The sequence below is a fragment of the Populus trichocarpa genome, chromosome 8 (assembly GCF_000002775.5).
Source record: "Populus trichocarpa isolate Nisqually-1 chromosome 8, P.trichocarpa_v4.1, whole genome shotgun sequence".
Classification (NCBI taxonomy): domain Eukaryota; kingdom Viridiplantae; phylum Streptophyta; class Magnoliopsida; order Malpighiales; family Salicaceae; genus Populus; species Populus trichocarpa.
In genome coordinates this window covers 8,073,717-8,099,356 of record NC_037292.2, presented here as the reverse complement: position 1 = coordinate 8,099,356, position 25,640 = coordinate 8,073,717, and the positions used below count along the sequence as shown (strand labels likewise).

Sequence of the window (25,640 nt, the reverse complement as noted above, 5' to 3'; positions counted from 1 at the left end):
TGTTTCCAGTCTTTTTTTTCAATTTTTTATCTCTCCTGTTTCATGCTCATTTAATAGTCTTTCGGGAATATTGTTATTTTTAACTATAAGTTATAAAATCATTTTTTTAATAGTGATAGATAAAGAATATATTATATTATTGTATTATTGTTATTTTTTTTATTAATATAAGTGTTTGAATAAATTTATGTATATCTCAATTAATTTTATAAATTTTAAAATTAATAATCATATGAGTTTTCAATAATTTTAAGATTTATAAAAATTAAATGATTACCAGAAAAACAAATTTCGAGTTTTATCAAGTTTAGCTGCACACCACTCATGTTTATTTTATCTTTTAAATTGTGTTATTCTGGCATCATTTTTAACATTGACAGTTTCTTAAAAAAACAAATAACAACTGAAAAGCTTGCAGAATGATCGCGTCACCTGTGGTGTGTGTTCGCATCGCTAAAGTTGCGGCGGCATGCAGACCGTTCTCGGCTAGAGTGTAAAGTTTTTGCAGGCAATTGGTACCCTATAATTTAATTTCCCTCCCGTTTGTTTTATTTTTTTTTAAGAAAAAACGCGTTTTCGGAGCGTGATTTTATGTTCATGGATGGAATTATAATTATTCAAATGGAACCCACGTATTTACTGGTGATTTTCATCTGACAAATGTTGTCACGGCAAGTTTTGTTTTTTATAAGTAATTATTCAAATTCTATTATTTATTTTCTGAAATTCACTTTTTTTAAATACATATAAGAAGGGGATAGAAAATAAAATTCAGACTCAATAAAAATAATAAAAATATATCTATCTAAGATTTTTTTCTATTTGTATTTTTACACGAGCTCTTTTATTGTTTCAAGTGTATAGACAGAAAATATTTATTCATGACAAACTAAGCAAATTTGGAAGATCTTGTTATGAACACGTCATCACATCGTAGATGTCGTTATAATACTCGCGATATAAGTTCGTGCTGAATTTGCTTATTTATACCTTTACTATGCTATAAGCTTGGTTATAATTACATGATCATTCAAGACTTTTCGATCTATTTCACTGTCACCTGTCATTGTAGCCGATATCAAACTACGATCTTCTAACTATTTCCTGCCTGTATTTTTAGTATATATACATAATAAGAGTGTGTTTGAGAGAGTGTTGATAATTGTTTTTTAAAATATTTTTAATTTTAAAATATATTAAAATAATATATATTTTTTTAAAAAAATTATTTTTGATATCAGCACATCAAAATGATATGAAAACATAAAAAAATATTAATTTGAAACAAAAAATTAAAAAAATTTTAAATTTTTTCAAAAACACTTCTGAAACGCAATGTCAAACACATCAAAAAATCACATAAATTTTTTGCTAGAATCTCTTTTTATCTCGAACATGTAAAATTAAGGGAAAAAATTGAACTATTTTTTCTCTTTAAACTTTGATAAAATATAAAATACATTGTTAAAATGCTTCTTTTCCATTCAATTACCGATAAAAAAACATGAAAATATATTATTCAAAATACTATATTCATGATTAATTGATTCTTTCAAATAGCTATTGCGATTAAAGATGCCCTTAGATTGCCTGAGAAAATGATTATAGCATCCGTGACTATGCCTTCATTAATTTTCTACAATAATTTATTTTTATTAATTATTGAAATGGCCTGCATTTGAAGCTGTTCAGTACTGGTCTGTTTTATTAGACATTTCACTGAATCATGGGTGGTTCATGGACTCCTGGGGATTTTCCTCCTCCTACTTTTTTTTTTTTTTTTTTCCCGTAAACATATAGTCATCGACATGTTAATGCTTCAATGTGCATCAATACAAGTTTTGAGTCCAAAAACTAATATAGTTGTTGTTTGGTATATTTGAGTTTTTACATGTTTTTGAGTGTGTTTAAAAATATATTTGCCTTGAAAAATATTAAATTAATATTTTTTATAATATTTTTTAATAATTTTCATGTAAAAATATAAAAAAAAAACTGAATTGTTTTAATATATATCTAAGCAAAAAGCTAGCTGTCAACCCCATCTCAGTTTTTATCTCAACTTGTCTTCTCTCCTTTTCCCTCTCATCAGTCCCCACTGATTTTCACCCCCTCCCAGAAAAGTTTTTAAAAACCAAAAATACTAATATAAATAAATACTGTTAAAATTAAATGAAATAATTAAACATTTGAAAAATAAAAAGAAAAAGTAACAGCTGGAGTAGAAGACCCACCTAGACGCCAGACCAGGTGTGGAGTACCTATAAGAGCCTCAATTCCCACTACCGCATCCCTCTTTACCCTCTCTCTCTTCCGTTTCCAACTCACCACCATCCGCCATGGACCCACCACCACCTCCTCAACCTCCCCCACCGTCCTCCACCGCCGCCACCCCTACTATCTACCCGGATTCCGTCGAATCTTCCCCTCGCTCCCGCAACACCGACTCCAACTTCTTCGACGACCCACCACTCCCTCTCTCTTCAAAACTCCGCCTCATGTGCTCTTATGGCGGCCACATAGTCCCTCGCCCACACGACAAGTCGTTGTGTTACGTAGGGGGCGATACCCGCATCGTTGTCGTCGACCGCCACTCAACTCTCTCCTCACTCTCATCTCGCCTCTCCAACACTCTCCTTAACTCCCGACCCTTCATTCTAAAATATCAACTTCCAAGCGAAGACTTGGATTCCCTGATTTCCGTCACTACAGATGAAGATTTAGAGAACATGATTGATGAGTATGACCGGACGAACAGCAACAACGGTCCGAAACCATCGCGATTGCGGCTCTTTTTGTTCCCTTTGAAGCCGGAGTCGTCTCAATCGATTGGGCCAATTCTTGAAAACAGTGCGAAATCAGAAGATTGGTTCTTGAACGCTTTGAATGGAGCTGCCGCGGCGGCGGCTGCTGGGTTGTTGAACAGAGGGTTTTCGGATTCTGCTTCGGTTAATTGTTTGTTGGGTCTTGATTATAATGATAGCAGTGATGGTTTAAATAATGAAAGCAATAGTAATAATAACAGTAACGCTGATTTAGTTGTTGGTGGTGGTGGTAGAGATGGGGAGGGGTCGAATAAGGGAGTTGTAAAGCAAGATGTTCATTCAGTTCCGGATTCTCCTATGTTGGAGACTACGTCGTCGTTTGGTTCGACTTCTTCTTCGCCTTCGCTTGCGAATTTGCCTCCGATAAGGGTTCACGTGGAGGATGGTGGTGGGGTTAGAGATCAGAAAGTGGTGGGGATCGAGGATCAACTTGCTCAAATGACTGTTGGTGGTGGCCGTGTCGGGCAGAGGCAGGATGAGGGATTTGCGGCTCTGTCATCGCCGCCGCCGATGCCTGTTTCAATTGCGGTGTCGAGTGTGCCTGTTGGCGGTCAAATGGTTGTTGGTGAGTATCAGAATCGGGTTTTCTCTGATGATGAAAGATCCGACCACGGGGTTCCTGTTTGTTATAGAAAGCCGCCGCAGCCACAGCCTCAGACGCAGATGCAGACTTTGACTCCCCAGAATCAACAGAGGTCAGGCAGTGGCGGCGGTGCTGCTATTGATTTACCTTCTCCAGATTCAGTTTCAAGGTACTTAATTTGCTACTCTTTTTTATATTATTTTGAGCTTTATTTAATAAATAAATCTGAATGATCCGATTAGATTGTTAGTTTAAATGGGAAGAAAATATTAGATTTTGAATTGGGTTTTGCTGGTATTTGTTTTGATGTTTCAGTGATAGTAGTCTAAGCAATGCTATAAATCGACAAAAACCCGTGATTTATCAAGACCAAATTATGCAAATCCCATCTGGAGCGAACAGGGTTGCTGCTAACCCTGTTGATTCAAAGATCAATGCTTTCTCTGATCCGAACACTAGAGTTCAGATTCATCAACAGGTTCAGGATTCTGGTTATGTACTGCAACACCAATTTGATCAACAGCAACAGCAACAGCAGCAGCAGCAGCAGCAACAACCACAACAACAACAGCAATATATACATGCTGGTGCTCACTATATTCAACATCATCCCACAGGAGCAGTGCCCATGTCGGCATATTATCCTGTATACTCTCCCCAGCAGCAGCAGCAGCACAATCACCAGCTTCAGCCTCACATGGATTCGCAGTACCCTGTGTACTATGTGCAGACAAGGCAACCCCAAGCTTACAATTTGCCTGTGCAACAACCCAGTATTAATGAATCGACAACTACTAGCCGAAATCAAACACCTCCCAATCCCAACATGGCGCCTCCTAGCACTTTCAATCCCATGAGAAATGCTCCCATTGTGAAACCTGAATTGGCTGCTTATAGAACAGCGACTCCAGGCGCACCACAGTTAGTTCAGGTCCCGTCCAGCCAACATCAACAGCAATACATTGGTTACTCTCAAGTTCATCATCCATCTCAGTCTGTTGCCCCTGCTTCTACTGGTACTGCTAATTATGGTTATGAGTTTGCTGATCCTACTCAAGCTCAGATATACTATGCGCAGCCTATGGCTCCCGCAATGCCTCAGTACCATACCATGATGCCAGATTCTTCAGGGCAACTTTCCAATGACAACATGAAGCAGCAGATCAGAAGTTCACAGCCAATGTAAGTCAAATTCAGAGGGGAAAGAAGACACAATTTTGAAAGAAGGTTCTGTGGTTTATATATTTGACATTTCTGCTTAGCGTCCGTCTTGGAATGGTTTTGGTTTGTGTTTATGTATTTGTGGTAGATAATAAGGAACTCTGCTCGTCTTTACTCTTTCTTGTATGTCATATTGTTACTTTCATAGGAAATGAAAGTGGTCTGGGATTATACTGTAAAAGCTCGAACTACATATATTGTGTGGTTGTGCAGTTCATATATCAGTTGTTGAATAAATATTTACACAAGTGGTGAGAGCTTTGAATTAATTAAATCCATGTTTTAGGCGTTTGGCTCTTGAGATATTGAATGCTGAAAGTCTGCATTTTTGCGTCTGATATTGTTCAAGTCTTTTGTGTACAAATCTTTGTTACTTTAAAGATAACCTGCAGAAACTTTAGAACCAATAAATTGGCAAATGTGAAGACAAAATGAAACCAGAGAAATACTTGGCTAATCTGCCTCATATTTGCCGTGGAGTTCTTCCTGCATCACCTTTGTGGTCTGTTCGAAACTGCATTTCAGTTGTGTGACGCAGCAGCTTCAACTATGTATACAAAAGATCTCGTTTGGTTTTCCGTTTCTTTGCCTCTTTTAAGAGGGGAATCTTCTCTTCTAACTGGTATGCTTTCAAAAAGAAATAAGCTTAATTCTCTTTAGCCCCATATTTCAGTTCTGCTCGCATCTTGCAATTTAAACTGTTTTTCGAGCAAATTATGGTGAGAGGGAACTTTTCTCTGCTTGATCTTGCTGCCCTAATTTTACCTTTTAATTTTAGAGCAATTTGTGTAAAAATGACCAGAATTTGATGCTATGATAATTGGTGAAGCCAGTCCTTTTCATTCTTTCAGTACATTAATGTCACGTTATAACTAAGGTGTAATGCATATCTAGATTTCGGCCTTCACTTGTTAATTTCTTTCAATCGCTCTCATTGTTTCCGACTCTTCTTCAGTCATCTTTCCTAAGCTTACGTGTAGGCATCTTCTTTTCCATCATCTCTTGCCAAACTTTATAACTAAGAAATGTAGGCGTCAAGTTGCGTTCAAGTAGATTGTTTCAGGACGAAATGAGACACAGAGGCATGGCCTAGCTTAAAGTAGGCGAACTCCATTCATCCTATTAAATCATAGCCATTATTTGATTCTTTGAAAAGGAAACTCCTTTTTATCAACACTCACCATGGATTGAAATTGAATAATGATCACCCCCGTGTTTTTTTTACTCTCTCAGAGCATCTCTAACAAGAGAGGTAAAAAGAGAAAAAAATAAAAAAATAAATTTTTTTTATTAATCTTGCAGTTCAATGGAAAAGCTAAAATGTTTTTTTATTTCAAAAAATCATTCTTATATATCTATAAAATAGTCAAAACATTAAAATAAATTATTTAAAAATTCTTTCCTATATCAATTAAATTTTTCTCAATAACTTTTTTTAAAAAACTAAAAGTATGAATATTAAATATATTAAAATATAAATAGTTTGTTAAAATAATTTTTTTTTATTAGAGTGCACGTATGAAAAATCATATTTATATTATTAAAAAACCATATCAACAATCTTACTCTTTTTAATGTATTTTGTCATTAAAGATACTTGCAATCTCATAAAATCAGATCAACCCTTTTCCTATCGTTGGTAATAAGTCCAAACACAGGAGAGAAACAACATTATTGTGTGCTCACTACGAGCCACTGATTTCTCATGTGACTGCACTGTCACAGCACATTAGATTCTCTGTTTTATTATGCCTACACTGTGTGGTTAGTGGTTAAACTATGTAATTAGCGTACGAGGTTTTGTGTTTTGTTTTTCGAGATGGGAGAGATTAAGCTGTTTGTGTCTGCGATTATTAAGCCAGGCACGTGTTTTAGCTAACTTTCAACTGTCGCAACATATAAGCAGCTGCTGCCTGCTTCTTGTAGAATCAGCCTTGTCTTTGGATTAAGCAAGGACTTGCCGCTGATTCCACTTCACGCCACCACATTCCTTGATCAAATTTCAGGCCGTGTTCTTAAGAAAGGATAAAAATGGGCGGTGTGGAGGAGAAAGGACGGATATTATAATCCATCTATCTAATTTGACAAACAGAAGGAAAATAATTGTATTCAATCTCACTAGATTTAGTGGGATTATAAATTACAAATGAGGAAGTTCAAGAATAACCCTTTCATAGATCTTCATCGGTTCTGGCAAATAAGGAAATTATCTGTCGTCTCCCTTCATCCATTCCCTCTCCTAACATGGCTCTATTTATCAAAAAAGGAGGAGGAGGAGGATGAACATGATAGAGTACGAGGATGGAAAGTAAAAGGATGGATCTTCATCTTTTAATTATTTTTTTTTTTCAATCTAATTAAGCAAGGAAAAGAAAGGTGGGATTAATCTGTCCAAATTGTATGCTGGTATAGGCTGGTAGGGTGGATTACTTCTTTTCTTTCCCAGGCTTTTTATTTAGCGTGTCAAGTGAGGAAATCATCACACCCAACCCCCCTCTCATTTGTCCTCCCAGCCATTATTCCTGACAAAGTGAATAGCGGGCAATATTTACAAAGTAAGAGAAGGGATACCGTCAACTTTTAATTAGTTTAGGTTGTTTAGGTTTTAGACTGTGAATATATTGCATTTTATCATAGATTAACATGCATAAATAATTCTAGCAGTAACAAGCGTTGATATTCTCGTTTTAGCTTGATTCAAGTCTCTCTGTTGCCAAAATATAATAATAATAAGAAGAACAATAATGCCTGTCCGTCACTGGCGTGAGTGTTGAGCACTTGATCAGAATGACAAATTATTTCTAGTGGCTAAGCATCTCTTAAGAGGGATTTGGCGGCTAATTAATAGATGGGGATCTTTGACAATCTAACATTCAATGTTTAAAGACCTGACCGGGTCATATCCAACCCCCAGGCGTGCTTGTTGAGAAAGCAATGAAAAAAAATGCTGCGCCTAAAATTCTCATGTCATGCTGGAAAGCGAGGAGATTAGAGAGATATCCTTTGTTTTTCTTGCATGTTTAAGCATATAAAACAGATCGTAGAAGCTTTTCACATTGGCAAGTGAGGTGAGGCCTTTCACCTCTGTCTCAGACTCTCAATCAATGGCTGCCTGTCTTCTCAAAGGTCAGTTCATGGAACGAACTTTCGAAAATGCATGGTACAAGTAGCAGCCTACAAAGGGACCACAAAGAAGATTGAGATCACTATATTAAAATAATGTAAAATTATAAAAAATTAAACTGAAATAAATAAATTAAATATTTTAAAATTTTAAAATAATTTTTTTTCTAAAACGTATTTTAAACGAAAAAACAAATATATTTTTAAATATAATTTATCTTTGTGTTTAAAATTGTGTTGGGATATATTTTAAAATTGTATTTGATATGAAAAAATATTAAATTAATATTTTTTTAGTATTATTTAATAATTTTGATGTCATAATATCAAAAATAAAAAAAAATCTAAATTTATTTTTATGTATTTCAAGTGAGAATCAAACATATATTTAAAAAGAGAATTTGTTTTTACAGTGTGGCTATGTTTTTTTAAAAAATTTAATTATTTTTTTTAAAATTAATTTTTTCATAGCAAATCACTATAACCAAAAAAAATCAATACTATTCTGGACGAGCCTAAAGCTATATTTTTGGCAACCTTCATCCAGAAATCTTCAACAGAAAAAAAAAAAAAAACTATAACAAATATTTCACTTTCAAGCAACTCTCTGCTAATCACACAACGAGAAATACAAATTTCCATATAAAACATGCTTTACCCTGAAGTTAGTGACGGTATATAAGTCCTGGAATTAATATCTCACCATCTGATTAATTATGAAACTAAAAAGATAAACCCAATAAAAGAATACAACAGTTCACCAAATTGCAGCTCCACTATTCACTTTAGATATCTTGTGTAGGATATTTTAGAGATAAGTTCTACTAGAAATGGTAGTAGATCCTCTTTTACTGTACGCTCACCAGTCCAAGTGCATCCAAACCAATCCAGCAAAACAGAATACATCAATCAACTATCCATTATTTCTGCTACCATTGCAGACCTGGCCTGACTGCAAACGACCAACTGCCTTCCAGCCTCCAGGAACCCACTTGCCATAGCCATATTTCTGCTACCATTGCAGACCTGGCCTGTAAAACATAATATATCTAACAAAAGATTTACAACCACCAAAACCATCCTGCATGTTTGCAGGGGGGAAAAATTAGAGCAATCATAGAAAATCCATGCATGTATTGGAAAGAATGCCACTCGTCACTTGTGCAAGTTGCAAAGAGTGCCACAGCTAGTAACTTATACAAGTTTGTGTGTATAATATATATCTCCAGTTTAAAATAAATTTTTTGATGTATTCGAATGTGCAGCCCTCCCGATTCACTACTCAATCACTTCAACTTTAGATAAAAATATTTTCTTCCTTCAAACTTCTATGGGTTCCCAAATTATAAGATGTCTATGAAATGTAACTGTTTCCCATTTGACCGCAACAGCAGTGAAAATGAGACCAAATTACTTCCATATAAATGCTACTATGGAAGCCAATGGCCATAATATCCCAACATGTCTATTGGATGCATGGTGTGTTGGGGATTCCGGCTCTCCCATGCGCGGATCGGTGGTGTTCTGATAGTTGCCTATAGAAGGCTAAGCACACTGACACAATATTTTACGTGGTTCGGCAAATTGCCTACATCCACGGGAAAGGTTTATTTTATTAGAATAGAGAAAGGATACAATAAATACATGGAGAGGAGGAGGATTACATCCACTCTACTCAACTCATCAACTCTCAGCTCGCAGCTGCTGCAATGGTAGCAAGGCTGCTGCCATTACAGCTCTCTCTTTTTCTCTACTCACACTTACGTTTTTTCACTCTCTCACACACTCTCACTTTAACATGCCTCTTTTATATGTAAACGTGGTGAGCCCCTCCAGCACATTTGTCAACATGGAGGGGACAACAAAGCCTTAAACCATGACACGAATTATGCCATAATTCATGCTTTCACTTGCTTGGTGGTGGGGTATTACCACAAATGGCAATATCCTAACATGGTGGGGACGCCAGACTGGGCCTGAAAAACATAATATATCTAACAAGAAATTTACACGAGGAAGCGACAAGCTTCCCCTCACGATCGCAGCTGATCAAGGAAAAAATCTCATTTCCATGACCGTAAAGTTTTTGCGACTCTGACCATAACGTATGGTATGCCAGTTGATCTTCATAATTAGGAGGTTCTGTGAACATAACTGGAACTGCATCAGGAATGCTTTCGAGGGTGTTGAGACCATCATTCCCATTCCTTTCTGGGATCTCCTGCACAGCGCTGCGCAGCCAAAACATCAGTTAAATGCTTTTAGTTTTGGAAACTTGCACTTGCTGCTAGTTACAATAAATCTTGGTCTTCTCGTATGAAAAACAAATAGGAAAACATCATCAGTTTAAAAAAACTGACGTGCCATTAACTTTTTTGTTATAATTACTAAAAAAGAAGAGCCTTTATCTAATTATGGTTCCAACAAAGCTAGGTCCTCAAACTGTAGGTTTAGAAATTTAGAGTTGGAAACCCTTCCTGTCCTCTCCCCGCAGTAAAGACGAATCATGTTATCCAGTCCTCCCATAGCAAGGACCATATGCGCCCAGAATTTCCATTCAATTCTGCCAGCGAAAGAGCCACCATAGGCTTAGAACCAACAGATAGGGTCTAGCTCCTGACATGACAATTTACTTTCACCTGAAACAAACAAACAAACAAACAAAGCTTTAATCATTATCAAGAGCAATTAGTGCAATGCTTCATCAAAGAAGACAAAAAAAGAGGCTGATATGGATTAAGTGTTGCACAGAAGCCATTATCTGTACAGAATATAGATGCAGACAAAAACAGTTCACACAAGCAAGTGTTACTGAATTCAATCAACATTAAAGATGTCAAAATGCAAGCAAAACCTGTAGACTGATTACAATAACCATTTCTATACTAAAAAAAATGTTCAAAGAAAATTTTAGATGGAAAACATGCATTGATCAACTTAAGATAGTCGACTAAATAATCTCCATCAGATGTCAGCTTTATGGTAGCTTTTGGTCTGTTTTATAACTATGTCATGAACAAACACTAAACATTGTTTAGCTTTATATTTTGATGTTGATGAGAATGACATAGTCGACAATTTTTACTTGCTTACTACCAGCAGTAGAAGGTAGGACCAGTTCCCACACATAAACTGTACCATCAGAAGAAGTAGATGCAAAGATTGAATCTGTTTCAGAAATAATAATTCCAACTATGCATGTAACCCCCTTCTTGTGTGATTGTGGGCAACTGTAACACTTGTCTCCACTGAAAACGTTGTGTTGGATACATACTTTTTAAACCTGACTCGGTAGTTAACCCGGTATGATGATCGGGTCACGGGTCAAATGGATTAATCCAGGTTAACCGGGTCAACAAAAAAAAAAAAACAATGGCTACTGAAAGGGCCACCATTACTCCACCTGTTATAATCAAGTTGATTAAATCAACAAAACATCACATGACATTAATGAACCATAATAACCATCTCCTCTTTTCCAATACCAGATATAAAACCTCCCCCCTTTCTCCAACGAAACAAAACAAAACAAGATCATAAAAAAGCAACTTGGTGGCTGCTGAAAAGGCCACTGTTACTCCAATCATCTTCCATTCAATAAATCCTTTCTTTTATTCATTTATCTCAAAAGTAAAACTGCAACCCTTTGTTTAGATTCCAACTTCTTCTCCTTCTCCCATGAGATTGAAAATTGTTTGAGTATAAGCAGAAGATAGTGGCGGAAAAGAGAAAGATAGCAAGAGTGAAGATGAAAGGGTATTTTCTTCCTTTGACCAGATTTTGAACAGATGTCATCGCCATGTGGTTTCTTTTTGTGAGCTTTTGGGAGAGAGAGTTTAAGCAACTAGCAAGAATCGAGATCCATGGAGATTTTGGATCGGAGACAGAGAGAGAGGATGGCATTCAACAAAAAACGACGTCGTTTTATTGATATATATTATAAAAAAACAGCCGGGTCTCAACTGGGTTAACCCGGGTCGACCCTCTAGGTCGACCGGGTTTTGCCGGACCAAATCTCATGCTGGGTTTTTTTTTAACCCAGCCCGGTTCTAGACTCGAGGTGATCGGGTCTGGAATCAACCCGCCGGATCATGCCAGGTTTTAAAACGATGACACTAGATATGCATGTATGAAGGACCGAATTAAAATAATTGCCTTAGTAACTATGTATAGAAGAAGAGTACCAGAGTTGTACATTGAATTAGTTAGGTGTGTATTAGAGTTTATATAGAAGTAAGAAACAAGGGTAAAATAGTGAAAACCTTATAAAAAAAAAACTTTGTATAACTTTTAAAATGAGCTTTTCAAATTTATCATGTATTTGAAAAGTTAAAAATATATTTTTTCCAGTTTTTCTCATAAGAAGTATTACATTTAACATGAAGTTTTGAATTTTTTTTTTTTAGCTTCAGTTTTTTTTTTAAAAAATAATGTATTTTTTTGTGTATTTTTTTTTTAAAAAAACAAGGCAAAATCCATAAAATTTGTTACAGAGGAACACAATCCATGAAATGAAACAACTAGAGTAGAGTGGTAGGGTAAAACGCACAGTTAATTCTTTTTTGTAAAAACTTTTCAATTGCTTGTATGGGATTCGGAAAAGAGGAATCTTATCTTGTGTAAGTTTGCAGAGCGGTACACGTCATGGGATTCGTAGGATTCTTGTGCCACATCGACCTATTTTGTCCCCACCAAAAGTCAAAATTGGGGAAAAACAAACGAACGAGATCCATCGAGAGAAGACGCAGAAAGGACGAAGAAATAAAAAACCCACCGGCTCATCCCATCCCCACCGCATCGCATTTTCTGTCCTCATTTTTGCTCTCTCTACACCCGGAAAAAGCAAAACAACTACCGCCACCAATCAAAACCAACATAACCAGCTCCAACAGCTGTTCTTTTCTTTCTTAAAAATCAAAGACAAGAAACACAAAGACACCCGAAAAAATGGCAACAACATCAACTATCCAATCGGATATCCGTTCTGCTCTCCACGCAACCAATATCATCATCTCCAATCCCAGTCTCATCCTCTCACGCGCCACCTCTTCTTCTGCGTGTTGGTCTTTTTCTCCACGACCTCTAATATCCTCGCACTATAGGATTTCAACTCCCGAGTCGTTTCGAGTGAGAGCTTTCTCCACCGAGTCAACTGAACCTGTCGTCAAGGTTCCAGACAAGCCTCCGATTTGTACCGCCGACGAGCTCCACTACGTCTCCGTGTCCAATTCTGATTGGCGTCTTGCTCTTTGGCGCTACCATCCTTCTCCTCAGGTCGGTCCAACTCACTCGACATTCTATGCTAGTTCATTTAAAATCTTTTTTCTTAATCATAATTTATTTTCTAAGTTTTTTTTTTTGTTATTTGATTAAAGGCGCCTCCAAGGAATCATCCGCTATTGCTATTGTCTGGAGTTGGGACTAATGCCGTTGGTTACGATCTCTCACCTGGGGTAATACTCTTTCTTTGCAAGTCATGTTTAATGCCATTTCAAGCAAGATACATGTGAATTACTTGCAGTAATTACTTGATTTTTTTGGCAAAACATTATCTAGGAAGGCGAGGCACGGCGTGACATACTCTTGGTTTGTAATATACGTTGTGTGTCATGTGAAGTTTATGAAAAAATGTCTGGTTGGTTCTAGTTATGAATGACCTTCCCAAATATCTCCAATTCACTCAAGTTTAGCTTAATTTTTTACTGCTTCAAAATACTTGATACAGTGAAATCAGATTTTAACTTTTAAGCTTGAGTTTGAGTTTCCTTTTCCAATAAATGCTGAATGATTATTTTGTTCTGTCCTCCTTTGTAACACGGGGGATCTTAAAATCAATTCTGCGTATTTTCTCTGACTGTGCAACACTTTACACTTTACCCTCTAACTGATGCTTGTTATATGGTTGCAGTCTTCGTTTGCACGGTACATGTCTGACCAGGGATTTGAAACATGGATTCTTGAGGTTCGGGGTGCTGGTTTGAGCATACAGGGATCAACTCCTAAAGATGTTCATCAGTCTGCCCATGAAGTTTCTGAGGAGATGGAAGCTGTAGCTAAGAGTGTGACTAATGGAACTCTGTCTGTGGACCAGCAGCCAAGTAATGTTCCCAGTCCCCCGTCAGATTCTAGGGTTTCTTTAGTCGAAGAGGACTCACATCTAGCTGGGATTGTATCCGTGTGGGATGAGTCAAAATTGGTGACAAAGTTGACAGAAATCTTTATGCGTTTGTCTGAAAGACTCTCTGGCTTTCTCAGTGAAAGTGAGTTGAAGATTATGTTTGCTGAGTTGGTCGATCAGATATCAAAACTCTTAGTAGATTCTCAATTATCGGAACGAATGAATGAAATAAGGGGAAAGCTTTTGAGCTTGTTGGAAGCAAGACAGAACTCAGCTATTGCTGGTCAATTCAGGGATCTGAGTCAAGGGCTTGTTAATGTTATCGAGGAAGGTCAAAAATCTGTTTCACCGCAGTTGTTTGACTTGCAGGAGCGTCTTTCATCAATCATTGAAGATTTCCAGAAACAGCTTGACTTGATTGTGAAGTATGACTGGGACTTTGATAATTACCTGGAAGAGGATGTTCCTGCTGCGGTGAGGTGACATTTTATCTTGCTGAGACACTATATGCACTATTCTGTCTCTGCAGTTAACTTTTTCAATCACAATATTATTGCTATGATCATTGAAGTTTGGGTAGGAATAGTTCTTGGATATTCCTCATATGTTAATAAGCTTCACCTTTATCCTTGAAGATGGAGTATATAAGGGCCCTAACCAAGCCAAAGGATGGTAAATTGCTTGCTATTGGACACTCCATGGGAGGCATCTTGCTCTATGCAATGCTGTCTCGATGTGGTAAGATACCATCACTTGCTATGTGCATCATATAATTGTAAACTCACCTTCTCACAATAAACATAGCATGCTTGTTTCCCCTCTGTTGGGTTTAGTAGATGTGCTTTTCCAACATGTAAAAATATTCTTTATAGTTGTTCATGCAGGTCCCTTAATATGTTGGAATCTGGGTTTAGTCATTTTCCTCAAGCTTTAAGTTTATAACCTTTTTATCTCCTACAATCAATAAAAGTTCTTTCTGCTCATCTAAAGTGTCAATGTGCAATTAGTGTTTACAAATGTTCAAAAATGTGGAGTAGACTTCTGGTTAGAATCTTTTGTTTGAACTATGATTGAGTATTTCTGGTGGAGAGTATGAGATTCTCTCTCTTATATCCATGGAATTGGAGAAGGACAAGAAGTACTTATAACCCAAGTTCTAGGCCAATCCAAGTTTTAAATGAAAGCAATTGAGTGCAGTGGGGGAGGTCATCATCTTTGAGTATCCAAGTTCTTTGTAACTTGCCTGCTGGATTTAGTGGTAAGAATTTAAGGTGAAAAAAACATAGAGCTTTCTCAATTATTTCCTAAAACCTTCTACCCTGGAGACAGCAGATATCATGGATCAGAATATAGTATTATTGTGTTTTCCTGTCTCTAGCAGTATCATTTGCTTCTCATGATATATAGTTGAGTGATTCTGCAGTTTCTATTCTTTTCCTTTTCTAGTAGGCATTAACCTTGCTTCTAAATTTTAAACAATTGAATGCTAGCTCGTTTAGAGATGATCACTGACTTCCAGGAAGCCTGAGTCCACTTGCCACCAGTTTTAGCTGCATTAAGTCACCAAAGAAATATACAATGGAAGAAAACAAGAAAAGAGAAAGAAAAAAACCTTGCTGAATGTTTCATGCCAGCTTTTGGATGCTTCACACAGCATTTACAAATGCCTGATTGTTATGAGTTTATGTCCATAAATAATTTACATCAGTAGATGTTACATTTGAACACGAGGACCCGATGAACACTTGTAGTATGGCACTGATATTTGCATATTAATTTTCTTCCTTTACTTCAAGACTTGTGTTGGGTCCACATAAGAGTAAGATTAATTAAAGAATTCAAGGCAGTTCTTTCTCTTTTTTGAACTCTGGAGTTGAGGTGAAGGTAAAACCATTGACATTGCATGTTTAACATGGATAATTTAGAATGTTCTGCCCATGACTTTGGCCACATTTGTCAGACTAGGCGTAGTCTGGAGAACGGTAGCATACGGGAGTGTCCGAAACCTCTTATGTTCTAAATATGTTTCTGCTCTCGTTGAGTAATGATTACTTATATAAACATGTGCTTAATTAGTTTATCTATTGATAGCATGCCTTTATTGCAAGTTTCACCAACCTGGAATAGAATTTGAACGTTGTCTTCTTTCCATTCTCCTAGGTTTTTTTTTTCCTTTCATTTTCTGATGATAATTACAAAAGGAAATAGACGTATCATAATGTCACTAATCATTTTTATGTTTGGTTTATCATATTCAAGGCTGGGATGGAAGAGATTCTGGATTGGCTGCCACTGTTACTCTGGCATCATCACTTGACTACACACCTTCAAATTCAAGACTCAAATTGCTTTTGCCCCTTGTAAGTTGACAACAAAATTCTGCACATCATCTCTTTATTTGTCTGGATCAGATGCCTACTCGTTAATTTTGTGAGGAATAGCTTTGTTTGAGATACTAATAATGGGACTATTGTCATATAGGCAGACCCTGCTCAGGCTCTTAATGTACCTGTTGTTCCTTTGGGAGCAATGCTGTCAGCAGCATATCCTCTCTCAACTCGCCCTCCTTATGTCTTGTCTTGGCTTAATGATTTCATATCGGCACGGGACATGATGCATCCAGAGTTGTTGGAAAAGCTTGTCTTGAACAACTTTTGTGAGTATAGTTTTCCTATTGAGCAGAAATGTTACCTTTTTATTTGTTCAATTTAGGAGCAACCTGTATTTGATCTGTTAAGATTTTTTAATCAATTGGGATTTATGCCGCTTCTTTCTGTCATATGAGGTGATGACATGCCCTCTCTATTGTAATAGACGGGGGACAGACAGAACAGCAACTACTGAATTAGCATGGAATTGTTAGAAATCAAGAAATATTTCCGTTGACACTGTACATTGATGATAATGACAGTGCAAAAGTGTATCGGGAATGTGGACCCGAGAAAATTAAATTTATATGTTACACATACAGGACATAGATGCAATCCCGACTCTATGCCATGTTGAAATGTCCCATAATTGCACAACTGATCTCAAGCCTGGATAAACGGAAAAGGTTATGGTGTCGATGGTGACTGATGAGTGTAAAACTATGGGAAATGAGAGAGTTAGCAGGAGTGATTTGTTCATCTGTGAAAACATCTGTTCAAGTAAGTAAATGAGACCGAGGCAGGATTTTAAGGAAGGAGGAAAGTTAACAGTATCCGAGGCAGGATTTTAAGGAAGGAGGAAAGTTAACAGTATTGTTCTTATGAGGAAAACCTCATTTACTGTATTTAAAACACACACAAAAACATGCAGACATGGCCCTGGAAGAGTGCGATGCTGTTCAAGATTATCATTTACCTGCGTTAAGATAATTTCAAGGAAAAAAGTATCAATTTATTGCTGTTGACCTGGTGCCTATGCTTGACCAAGAAGGGTGAGAAAGGGAAAAACTGGTATTAACAGATTTAAGGGAGTGTTATTGAAGAGAAATTTCAACAATGAATGATTGTTGATTTAACGCATTCATCTTTCCTTTAATTCATTCTCTCTCTTGTCCCTTTCTTGATTGCATTTGATTGTCAAAATAATATCCCTGTTCATTCAGGAGATAATCTTGAGCTTGTCTCACAAGAACTGGCATGAAGTTATTCCCAGTGGTTTCATAACTTTATTTGTTGAGAATGTCCCCCTCCGCTACACACTTGAGGATGGGATGGAGGACTCTCCATTGCTAAATTGGAACTCTTGTTTGAGCATCTTAAGTCCTTACTCTGTTCTTAACTCGTTTCCCCCTTTTCATCATCTTTATTGTCCTCTTTTGTTAACAAATGTTTTGATTATTTCTGGCAGGTACCATACCTGCAAAACTTTTATTACAGCTCACTACAGCTTTTCAGAATCGTGGGTTGTGTGACAGGAGCGGTAAATTTTTCTACAAGGAGCATCTACATAAGAGCAATGTACCTGTATTAGCCATAGCAGGGGACCAAGATCTGATATGCCCACCTGAAGCTGTTGAAGGTGTGTAAACCACGATAATTTGTGTATCCGTCTTCAGTAGATGCCAATCTTTTGCTTCTTTCTCATGATGATTTGAATGCATCAGAAACTGTTAGACTCTTCCCCGAGCATTTGGCCTCCTACAAAGTGTTTGGAGAACCTGGAGGTCCTCATTATGCGCATTATGATTTAGTGGGGGGGAGAAAGGTAAGCGGTTCATAAATGCAGTAATGGTTAAAATCTTGTTTGGTAATTTATCTTCAGTACTGTGTTGTAATGTGCCCTTTTTCTCCTCACAGGCGGTGGAGCAAGTTTATCCTTGCATAATTGAATTTCTTAGTCGATGTGACTTGACTTGAGTATCCAGCAAATGAAACTTCATTACCCACGTTATTCGTTGCAGCAGCAGCATACATTATTTTCCTACAGGCTTGAAATACGCCTCTTGGATTCTAACCCCTGCCCAGCTCCATGTCAAATGCCGAGTAGACATGCATATTTTTGGTGAAGTTTTTGCGTTGGGGAAAATTGCCGGTGTTGGTTACGAGGCGTGCACAGGGAAGGAATGGAGTTTATATGACCATTAATCCTGTTATTTGGTCAGGAAAATCAGTTAAAAATATGCTCATTACATTACAATTACAGTTTTTTTTAAAAAAAAACACTAAAACAGAACCTTCTTTTAAAACTGGACACTATTCATTCTACAGTGAATACGTTCTTGCACTTGATGTTTGCTTCGATTTATATGGTAGGATTCACTTTTGTTTGCATGATGCATGTTATCGTGTATACGAGGTTCCTGCGAGAATTTTGTCAGTGAATTCCACATCAGATTTATATATAAAAATAATAATTTGGTGAAAAAAATTTGAAAAAATGAATGATGATTTCACGCATTCATCTTTCCTTTAATTCATTCCTTATCGTGTCCATTTCTCGATTGCATTTGATCGTCAAAATAATATCCCTGTTCATACAGGCGATAATCTTGAGCTTGTCTCACAGGAACTGGCATGAAGTTATTCCCAGCGGTTTCATAACTTTATTTATTGAGACTTGAGACTGTCCCCCTCCGCTACTTTGGGACAATGCAGTTGGTCAATTGTCAATTGGGACAATGCAGGATGTGTTGGTTTAGCTAAATGACTTTCCGTTTGCATAGTAGGCAGTAGGCACCATGATTAAACTTTCATTGTTTCAGGAAGACAGTCTGGTTGAGGTTGTTCTGGACATGGTCGAAATCCTGCCTGTTTACAATGACAGGGATGAGAATTGGAGAGGACCGTTGATGCTGTCCCTTGGAAGTAGGGTTCATAATTAACTGTTGTTATCCATGCATATTTTTATCTACATTAGACAAAATCTTCAAGTCAGTTTCAGTTTACTATGAATCTTGCAAATTGATTTAAGTTTTTTTTTTTTTTACTTCTAATTTATAAAAAGAGTCATGAATATACATTTAAATAAAAAATTTAACTCAGTTTCATAACAAACTTTTGATTTAAGTTACAAGTTATTTTTAAAATAGAACATTATAAATTAAAATAGTAAAATAACTATTTTACTATTGTTACTAACAAAAAAAAAACTTAGGTTTCTTTTTGTTGTGGATTGGAACATTAAAAAAAACCGAAAATGGACTGGTCTATCACTGTGCACCAGTAAACAAATATTTAAAATAATAGACAACTTTTTTGTTTTGAAATAAAAAACAAGTAAAGAGTATTAGATCGGAGTCCAGGAGGGAAATATATACGAGGTCTCACTCTTGCCGGCTTTATGTCCAGGTGTCTCGTTCTCGGAGCCGTATCTTGCTAGGTTTCACTTTGTTTGTCGTTGCTATTTGTTTTTATATTTTAAAAATATTTTATCTTTTTAAAGTTAATAATTTTTTTGATATTTTAAAATATTTTAATACACAAATGTTAAAAATAATTTTTAAAAAATAAGAATAATATTTTTTTAATATTTGTTTTTTTAAATCTAAATATACTTATCGTAAGCAGAAGAAGGCTGGGCGCCTAATTTGTGCTTGAAATCAGACTTTGTTTTTCAAGGCGGGAATGACACATCATCAGCCTTTTTTTGAAAAAAATAATAAGAGTTTAGCGGGAGAGAGAGAAGTGAAGATAACGCAATCCCCTTCTCTCTTTATATTTCCCTCTCTAGCACAAATAAAAACACAATCTTTCCCTGTCTTACTACATATAAAACTCATTCTTTTCTTTTTTTCTTTTAGTTTTTGAGAGAGAGACCCAGTAGATCGAAATCTTCTATCTTCTATCTCTCCTTTTTTTTTTTTTGAAGTTTGGAGAAGATCTAAGCTCTCTAATGGATTTGCAATAACACCCACTTTTTTATTAGCCGTGTGATTATGATTTTTTTTAAGCTTATTTGCTGGGTGTGTGTTTTGATAGTGTCAGTCTCTTGGACTCTTTGAAATTTGTCAATGGTGTCTGTCGAATGATTGAATCTATGGGAATTCTTGGGTATATGAGATAATAGGATATGGGTATGAGGTAATATTTATTTATTTATTTTGCATTTTCTTTCAATCTAATTTGATTCACGGTTTTTCCTTGTTTGGCTCTTTGATTAATTAGGTTTTAATTTGTTTCATGCTTTTATTAGTAAGTAGTCTTGATTTTGAGTTTGATAAATTGTTGGGATTATTGCTTGATCTGGGGATTAAAACAAAAGACACTTTCTATATCTGGGGATTTTAGTTTAGTTTGATTTTTGGGTTTTTCTTATTTGGTGATTTGGTTAATTAAGTTTTAATTTGTTTTCATGCTTTTATTAATAAGTAGTTTTGAGTTTGAGTTTGATATATTGTCGGGTTTATTGCCTGATCTGGGGGATTAAAACAAAAGATCACCTGTTTCATCTTGGGGATTAAAATAAAAGACACCTGTTTGATCTGGGAGGTAGTGAAGCACCATGACAAACCCCAGATCTTTTAGCAGAGAAGGTAATTGTCCAGTTTTAGATTCTGGGACCCACGTGAAATAACATATAGCTCTGGTACTGATATGTAAAACAAAAACATGTTTGATCTGGGACGCTGGTGAACTTGAGAGTTGAGAGAATTTTTGGGCCTTCTAGGGTTTTGATTCGTCATGAACTCATGGGCCCATGGAGAGGGCATCTTTTTCCTGTTTAAAAACGATATACCCAAGATGGAGCGATTGCAATGATCTGGAGAGAAACAATGAGAGAGACCTTTGTAGATGAGATGATCTGGCTAAAAGCCCTTTTAGGGCTTCTGCGGCCGCTTTTTACCTTTAACAACAATCGGGTATTGCTAACTTTCCTGTTTTTATTTTTACTGTTCAATCTTCCAGTTCCAAATTCTCATACCCTAACTTGCAATGCTCCTGCGCCTAGCATTAGATTTATTGTGAGGAATGGCATATGATGTTTATATTTTAAACATCTCTATTAACTGCCTCTGAAACTTGATTTTGCTTTTTTCTGTTTTGGTGTTCAAACTTGGCATTTAACTGCTTTGTATGAAATCTAAATGCTGGTGCCATAATAAATGTTGGATATTTACAATTATAATGCTTGGATGGATATTATTTGCAAAGACAGGTGGAAGGATATTGTTTTGCAAAGGCAAGTGGATGAGGTTAAAATTTAGTTAAAATACAATGGTCAGCCAGGGTTACGCTTCTGACTTTCATAGTCATAACATCCTGATCAATGGCCATTGTAAGAGTAGAAGGATCCATGAAGCAAAACATTGACTCCTGATATTCCACTCTTACAGAGTCCATTGATTAAGATGTTATAACATTGTTCTGAAAGGATTTCTTCTCAAAAACTGCACATCATGTGTTGTGCAAGATCTCAATGAAAAAGTTTGGATCTGGTATCAGATGGAAAAATTATACTGTGTTTCTACGAGGAGATTCTCAAAATGGGAATTTCAATCGGAATATCTTTTTCAGCTCAGCAGTGCTGTGGTGGTTTTTCTTTAAAAATAGCTATGCTGCTACAACTCATGTAAGTTATTGTTACCCAATTTTTCCACCTTAAGAACGGTAGAATCTACTATTTCCTTTTCATAATGGTGATGTGTCTTGGCTCTAGGTCATGCTGTAGGTTCTTCTGTACATATGGTAAAAAGTGATCAGTTAATAGATTCTGTAATAAAAGTGGCAAAGGTCTATTGTTGTTGTTGGTTGTTTCTGATAAATTTGCATGTTTAAGTACTCTTAAGGGTTTATTTTGGGGACTACTTTTGTCGAATTTTAAAGAAAACAACCTCTGCTAATTCTCTACACTTCTCCTTCGATCTTGAGCTCTTGGTCTATAACTTGTTTAATGTACTAAGATTGATGATTTGACAATGACATCTGATTCTGTTTATTGGGGGATCTTTTTCTATTTTATTTTAGCCTCTTGAATTCTTTTTGAAGTTTGATGATCGAGACCATGTTGCATTACAGGATACAGATTCTCACTTCTGTATCTCAATTATCTGTGTCCTGGTGAGATACTTCTCATCCGTGAAGAGATAAGTCAAGTTCAAGAAGAACCCCTTTCCCCTTGTAATTGTGTGATCTTCATGTAAATTCTGACGAAGATAGAATCATAACTTGAGAGCAAACTCTGAAATGTTATAGCATCGATTATTTCATCTGAACAGCACATGCATCTTTCTATCTGATCATTGTTCACATTTCCTATGTTTTGATCATGTAACTATGTGACAATCAAAAAATGATGGGCACGTGCTGCTTAATCAACTGAAGTTAGCTTGTCATTATATGGTCTCTTATGTTACCACTCGAAACCCATATATCATAGCCAAATTTAGTTGCAATCAGATTAAAGACCATGATATTTACCAAAAGTGTTGTTTGTTGTGTTGTGTGTATACATGCACTCACTTTCTTCCGTTAGTTTATTCAGCCTTCCCTTTACACTGATGTTGATAAAAAATTGAGCCCAAACATGTATGTGTTGCTTTACTCATGAGATTGACTACCTCTTCTGCATTCATGTATCTCTCCTTTTAGAATTTTGCTGCGAACAACTCATGTCTACCATTCATAATTTTGTAGTTTATGTTTAGAAGTTGCCAATCAAAAGATTCTGGTGGTAAACCGACTGCTCCTGCTTGTAATTTGAAGGTAGGCTGTCAATATCGTTGTGGTCATAATTCCATGGTTCCATGTAATTACAGATATAGGGTGGGTGGGAAAAAATGTCCTTGCAGTCTTTCTCCTGTTCGATCTTGAATGAACACTTGCAGGGTAGAAGGTATGATAAATCCCAGAATCCGAGAACGGTAAGGGAGAAGCAATTGACCTAAAAATACTTGACAGTCCTCCCATTGATTGGTTAATTGGTTATTTGAAAGTGTGGTAAAAACTATTTTTTAAAATGTATTTTTTTTAGAAATATATTAAAATAATATATTTTTTATTTTTTAAAATTTATTTTTGATATTAGAACGTTAAAACAATCTATAAAAATACAAAATAATAATAATTTAAAGCTAAGAAAATATAATTTTTTTTAAAAACATGATCCATCTGCAATTCCAAACACTCTCTAACTCCAATTAAGTATGAAATTAAAACACATTAATTTTTCATTGTAGCTGCTAACAATGTGTATCCTCTTACATTTTACTATAGATTTACTATTTATAATTTTTTTTTCCAATTTTATTCTCATATTTTTTTGATGTGATTGAATCCTTTCTAAGCCAAAATCAAGGGCAATTGAGTCAAACTTGTTGACTACAAATAATTTTGAAAGATGGGGGATCAAAATAGAAAATAAACCACAATGAGTAATGGTTTTAAAGTTCATTCAATCCTCATACTTTAAGAATCATACATATTCAGTACCTTGCTATTTTTTCAATTTAATTTTGGTACAAAAATTTATTTTAGTTATTTTTCAGTTCTTGGTTTAAGAGAGAGAGGTCACCGGATTCTAGCGGTAGAAAGAAATTTTGTTGACAACGATTTAGGCCATCAAAATTATTAATATTTGTGTCAAATGGTTCCATTTGATGAGGGTAGTTAATATTAAGTATTTTTTTTACCTTTAAAGTTTGTAAAAAAAAAAAATAGATTTGAGCTCGTGTAAATTTTTGGTTTCGGGTTGATTTTGATTTTTAGGATGATTTGTTTGTTTTTTATGTCATTGATAGGTTTATCATAGTTTCTAAGATATTTTCTATGTGTTTTGGGTCAAAATTGATTTAAAAAAGGGGTTTTGAGTTAAAAAAACCCTTAAATCATGATTTTTCAGCCATCATAGTTGTCAAAATCTGAGCAAAATCAATTGATGTGTCTCCTAAACTTTTTTTTACAAAAACATTTGGGGTAGATGATGTGATGCAAAAAAAAAGGATCTAAACGTGTGGGCTCTAACTAAATGAGTTAAGCGGGCTAGTCTGACTTGCCACGCCTAGTAATATTTAGCTTTTTTTATATAATTTTTTTTAAAATTAATTTTTTTATAATATTAATAATCCTTTTTTTTATTTTGTTTAGAGATTTTTTTTTAAATGATGATTATTTTGTTGGTTATGCATTTAATTTTTGAAGAAGTTTTTTTAATTTATTTATATATTTTTTAATATTTTTGTATAGATTAGCTTTATTTTTTAAAATAAAAAATTATTTTGAGATAATATCATTAATATGTACAACCTAGCATGATAATTTTTTTTTCATTTTATTTTATTCAAGTAATTTAATGTGTATATCTATTTCTATTATTGTTTGATTGGATAAAAAAATAATTTTGATTAATAAGATTTAGCAAATACAATCGAGTAAATATTCCGTCTTGAGAAATTAAATATCTTGAACCACACCCGTCTCTTGATTTTTTCGGTTATAATTTTAGTTAGCATTAATGTTTTTTATTTATTAATACATATAATTCTTGATTTATTTGATTAAATATATGTATAAATTTTATGATATGCACTTAAAAACTGTTTTAGCTACATAAATGCATTAAAAATATATGTACATATAATTATTTTAATAAAAAATAAAAATATTTAAACCACGGGCGATACGTTCAACGTAACTAGGGCAGATGCACTTTCTCACTCTTTTTTTTTTTTTTTTTTGAGAAGCACTTTATCATGGATGGAGATCCTATGCAATCTTGACTAAATAAGATAAATATTCTGGTACAGAACTACAGGTAAAATTTATTCAGAGAAGAGAAACTCTGCTCTCTTGCTTACCCACCAAGGCCAAGAAATTGAAGCCCCGTGATCGGTAAAACCTGAATTAGGCAAGAAACCTGATAGACTAGCTTAGCTGGAGTGAACTGAGCGAAGACATTCCAACACGAATCTATGTTAAAGTAAAAAATAAAAAAGAAAAAAAGAAGAACAATCTATGCTAAGTAAAAAGAAAAAAAGAAGAACAAATCTATGCTAAAGTAAAAAAGAAAAAAGAAAAAAAGAAGAACAAATCTATGCCAATCAAATCCATAGTACAGCTAAGAACTTTTATCAAGTAATTGGATACTTTGACTAATAGTGGCTCCACTTCCAATATTCGTGCCACATGGTTTGGTAACTACTTGCTTCATTTTCTCAACACAGGACAATTGGGAAACACTAACCTGAAATCTTTAATATCATGAAGGGATTAGGCATGGAGATTTGAGTGAAAGGGACAAATCGGATGAGCGCGTAACGCTAGCTACCTGTCGGGGGAAAATATGGCCGCCAGAAAGGTTGAAAATAGTTACACTCTTAACGTTTACTTTGCAAGGTATTTTCAGG

The 25,640-nt window shown here is 35.4% G+C and overlaps 2 protein-coding genes and 1 long non-coding RNA gene across 4 annotated transcripts; all 3 read left to right on the top strand.

Moving 5' to 3' along the window:
* Nucleotides 1-2,277: 2,277 nt before the first annotated feature.
* LOC7482856 (uncharacterized) lies at nucleotides 2,278-4,903 on the top strand. The gene is made up of 2 exons (XM_002312380.4): nucleotides 2,278-3,577; nucleotides 3,724-4,903. The coding sequence occupies exons 1-2, from the start codon at nucleotides 2,340-2,342 to the stop codon at nucleotides 4,592-4,594; spliced, it is 2,109 nt and encodes a 702-aa protein (XP_002312416.3). The 5' UTR covers nucleotides 2,278-2,339; the 3' UTR covers nucleotides 4,595-4,903.
* A 7,577-nt stretch (nucleotides 4,904-12,480) lies between these two features.
* LOC7482855 (uncharacterized) lies at nucleotides 12,481-18,635 on the top strand. 2 transcript variants are annotated; one of them, XM_002312379.4, is made up of 9 exons: nucleotides 12,483-13,026; nucleotides 13,128-13,205; nucleotides 13,661-14,344; nucleotides 14,506-14,608; nucleotides 16,130-16,230; nucleotides 16,352-16,526; nucleotides 17,708-17,878; nucleotides 17,964-18,064; nucleotides 18,157-18,635. In XM_002312379.4, exons 1-9 carry the CDS (start codon nucleotides 12,700-12,702, stop codon nucleotides 18,214-18,216), a joined length of 1,800 nt encoding a protein of 599 aa, XP_002312415.1. In that variant the 5' UTR covers nucleotides 12,483-12,699; the 3' UTR covers nucleotides 18,217-18,635. The 2 variants fall into 2 exon arrangements, with proteins under 2 accessions (XP_024463452.1, XP_002312415.1); XM_024607684.2 differs by lacking the exons at nucleotides 17,708-17,878; nucleotides 17,964-18,064; nucleotides 18,157-18,635 and adding an exon at nucleotides 17,463-17,701 and having other exon boundaries at nucleotides 12,481-13,026.
* A 1,372-nt stretch (nucleotides 18,636-20,007) lies between these two features.
* On the top strand, nucleotides 20,008-22,614 carry LOC127905621 (uncharacterized). Its single transcript, XR_008059810.1, has 2 exons — nucleotides 20,008-21,868; nucleotides 22,285-22,614. It is a non-coding gene; the product is annotated as an uncharacterized LOC127905621 (long non-coding RNA).
* Nucleotides 22,615-25,640: the final 3,026 nt, after the last annotated feature.

What these genes read in the sequence shown, in the direction of transcription:
- LOC7482856 (XM_002312380.4), top strand. Translation starts at nt 2,340, where the DNA reads ATGGACCCACCACCACCTCCTCAACCTCCCCCACCGTCCTCCACCGCC. An exon ending in TCTCCAGATTCAGTTTCAAG is followed by an intron (nt 3,578 to 3,723) that starts GTACTTAATTTG and finishes TTGATGTTTCAG; the next exon opens with TGATAGTAGTCTAAGCAATG.
- LOC7482855 (XM_002312379.4), top strand. Translation starts at nt 12,700, where the DNA reads ATGGCAACAACATCAACTATCCAATCGGATATCCGTTCTGCTCTCCAC. An exon ending in TCAAATTGCTTTTGCCCCTT is followed by an intron (nt 16,231 to 16,351) that starts GTAAGTTGACAA and finishes ATTGTCATATAG; the next exon opens with GCAGACCCTGCTCAGGCTCT. An exon ending in GCTTGTCTTGAACAACTTTT is followed by an intron (nt 16,527 to 17,707) that starts GTGAGTATAGTT and finishes TATTTCTGGCAG; the next exon opens with GTACCATACCTGCAAAACTT.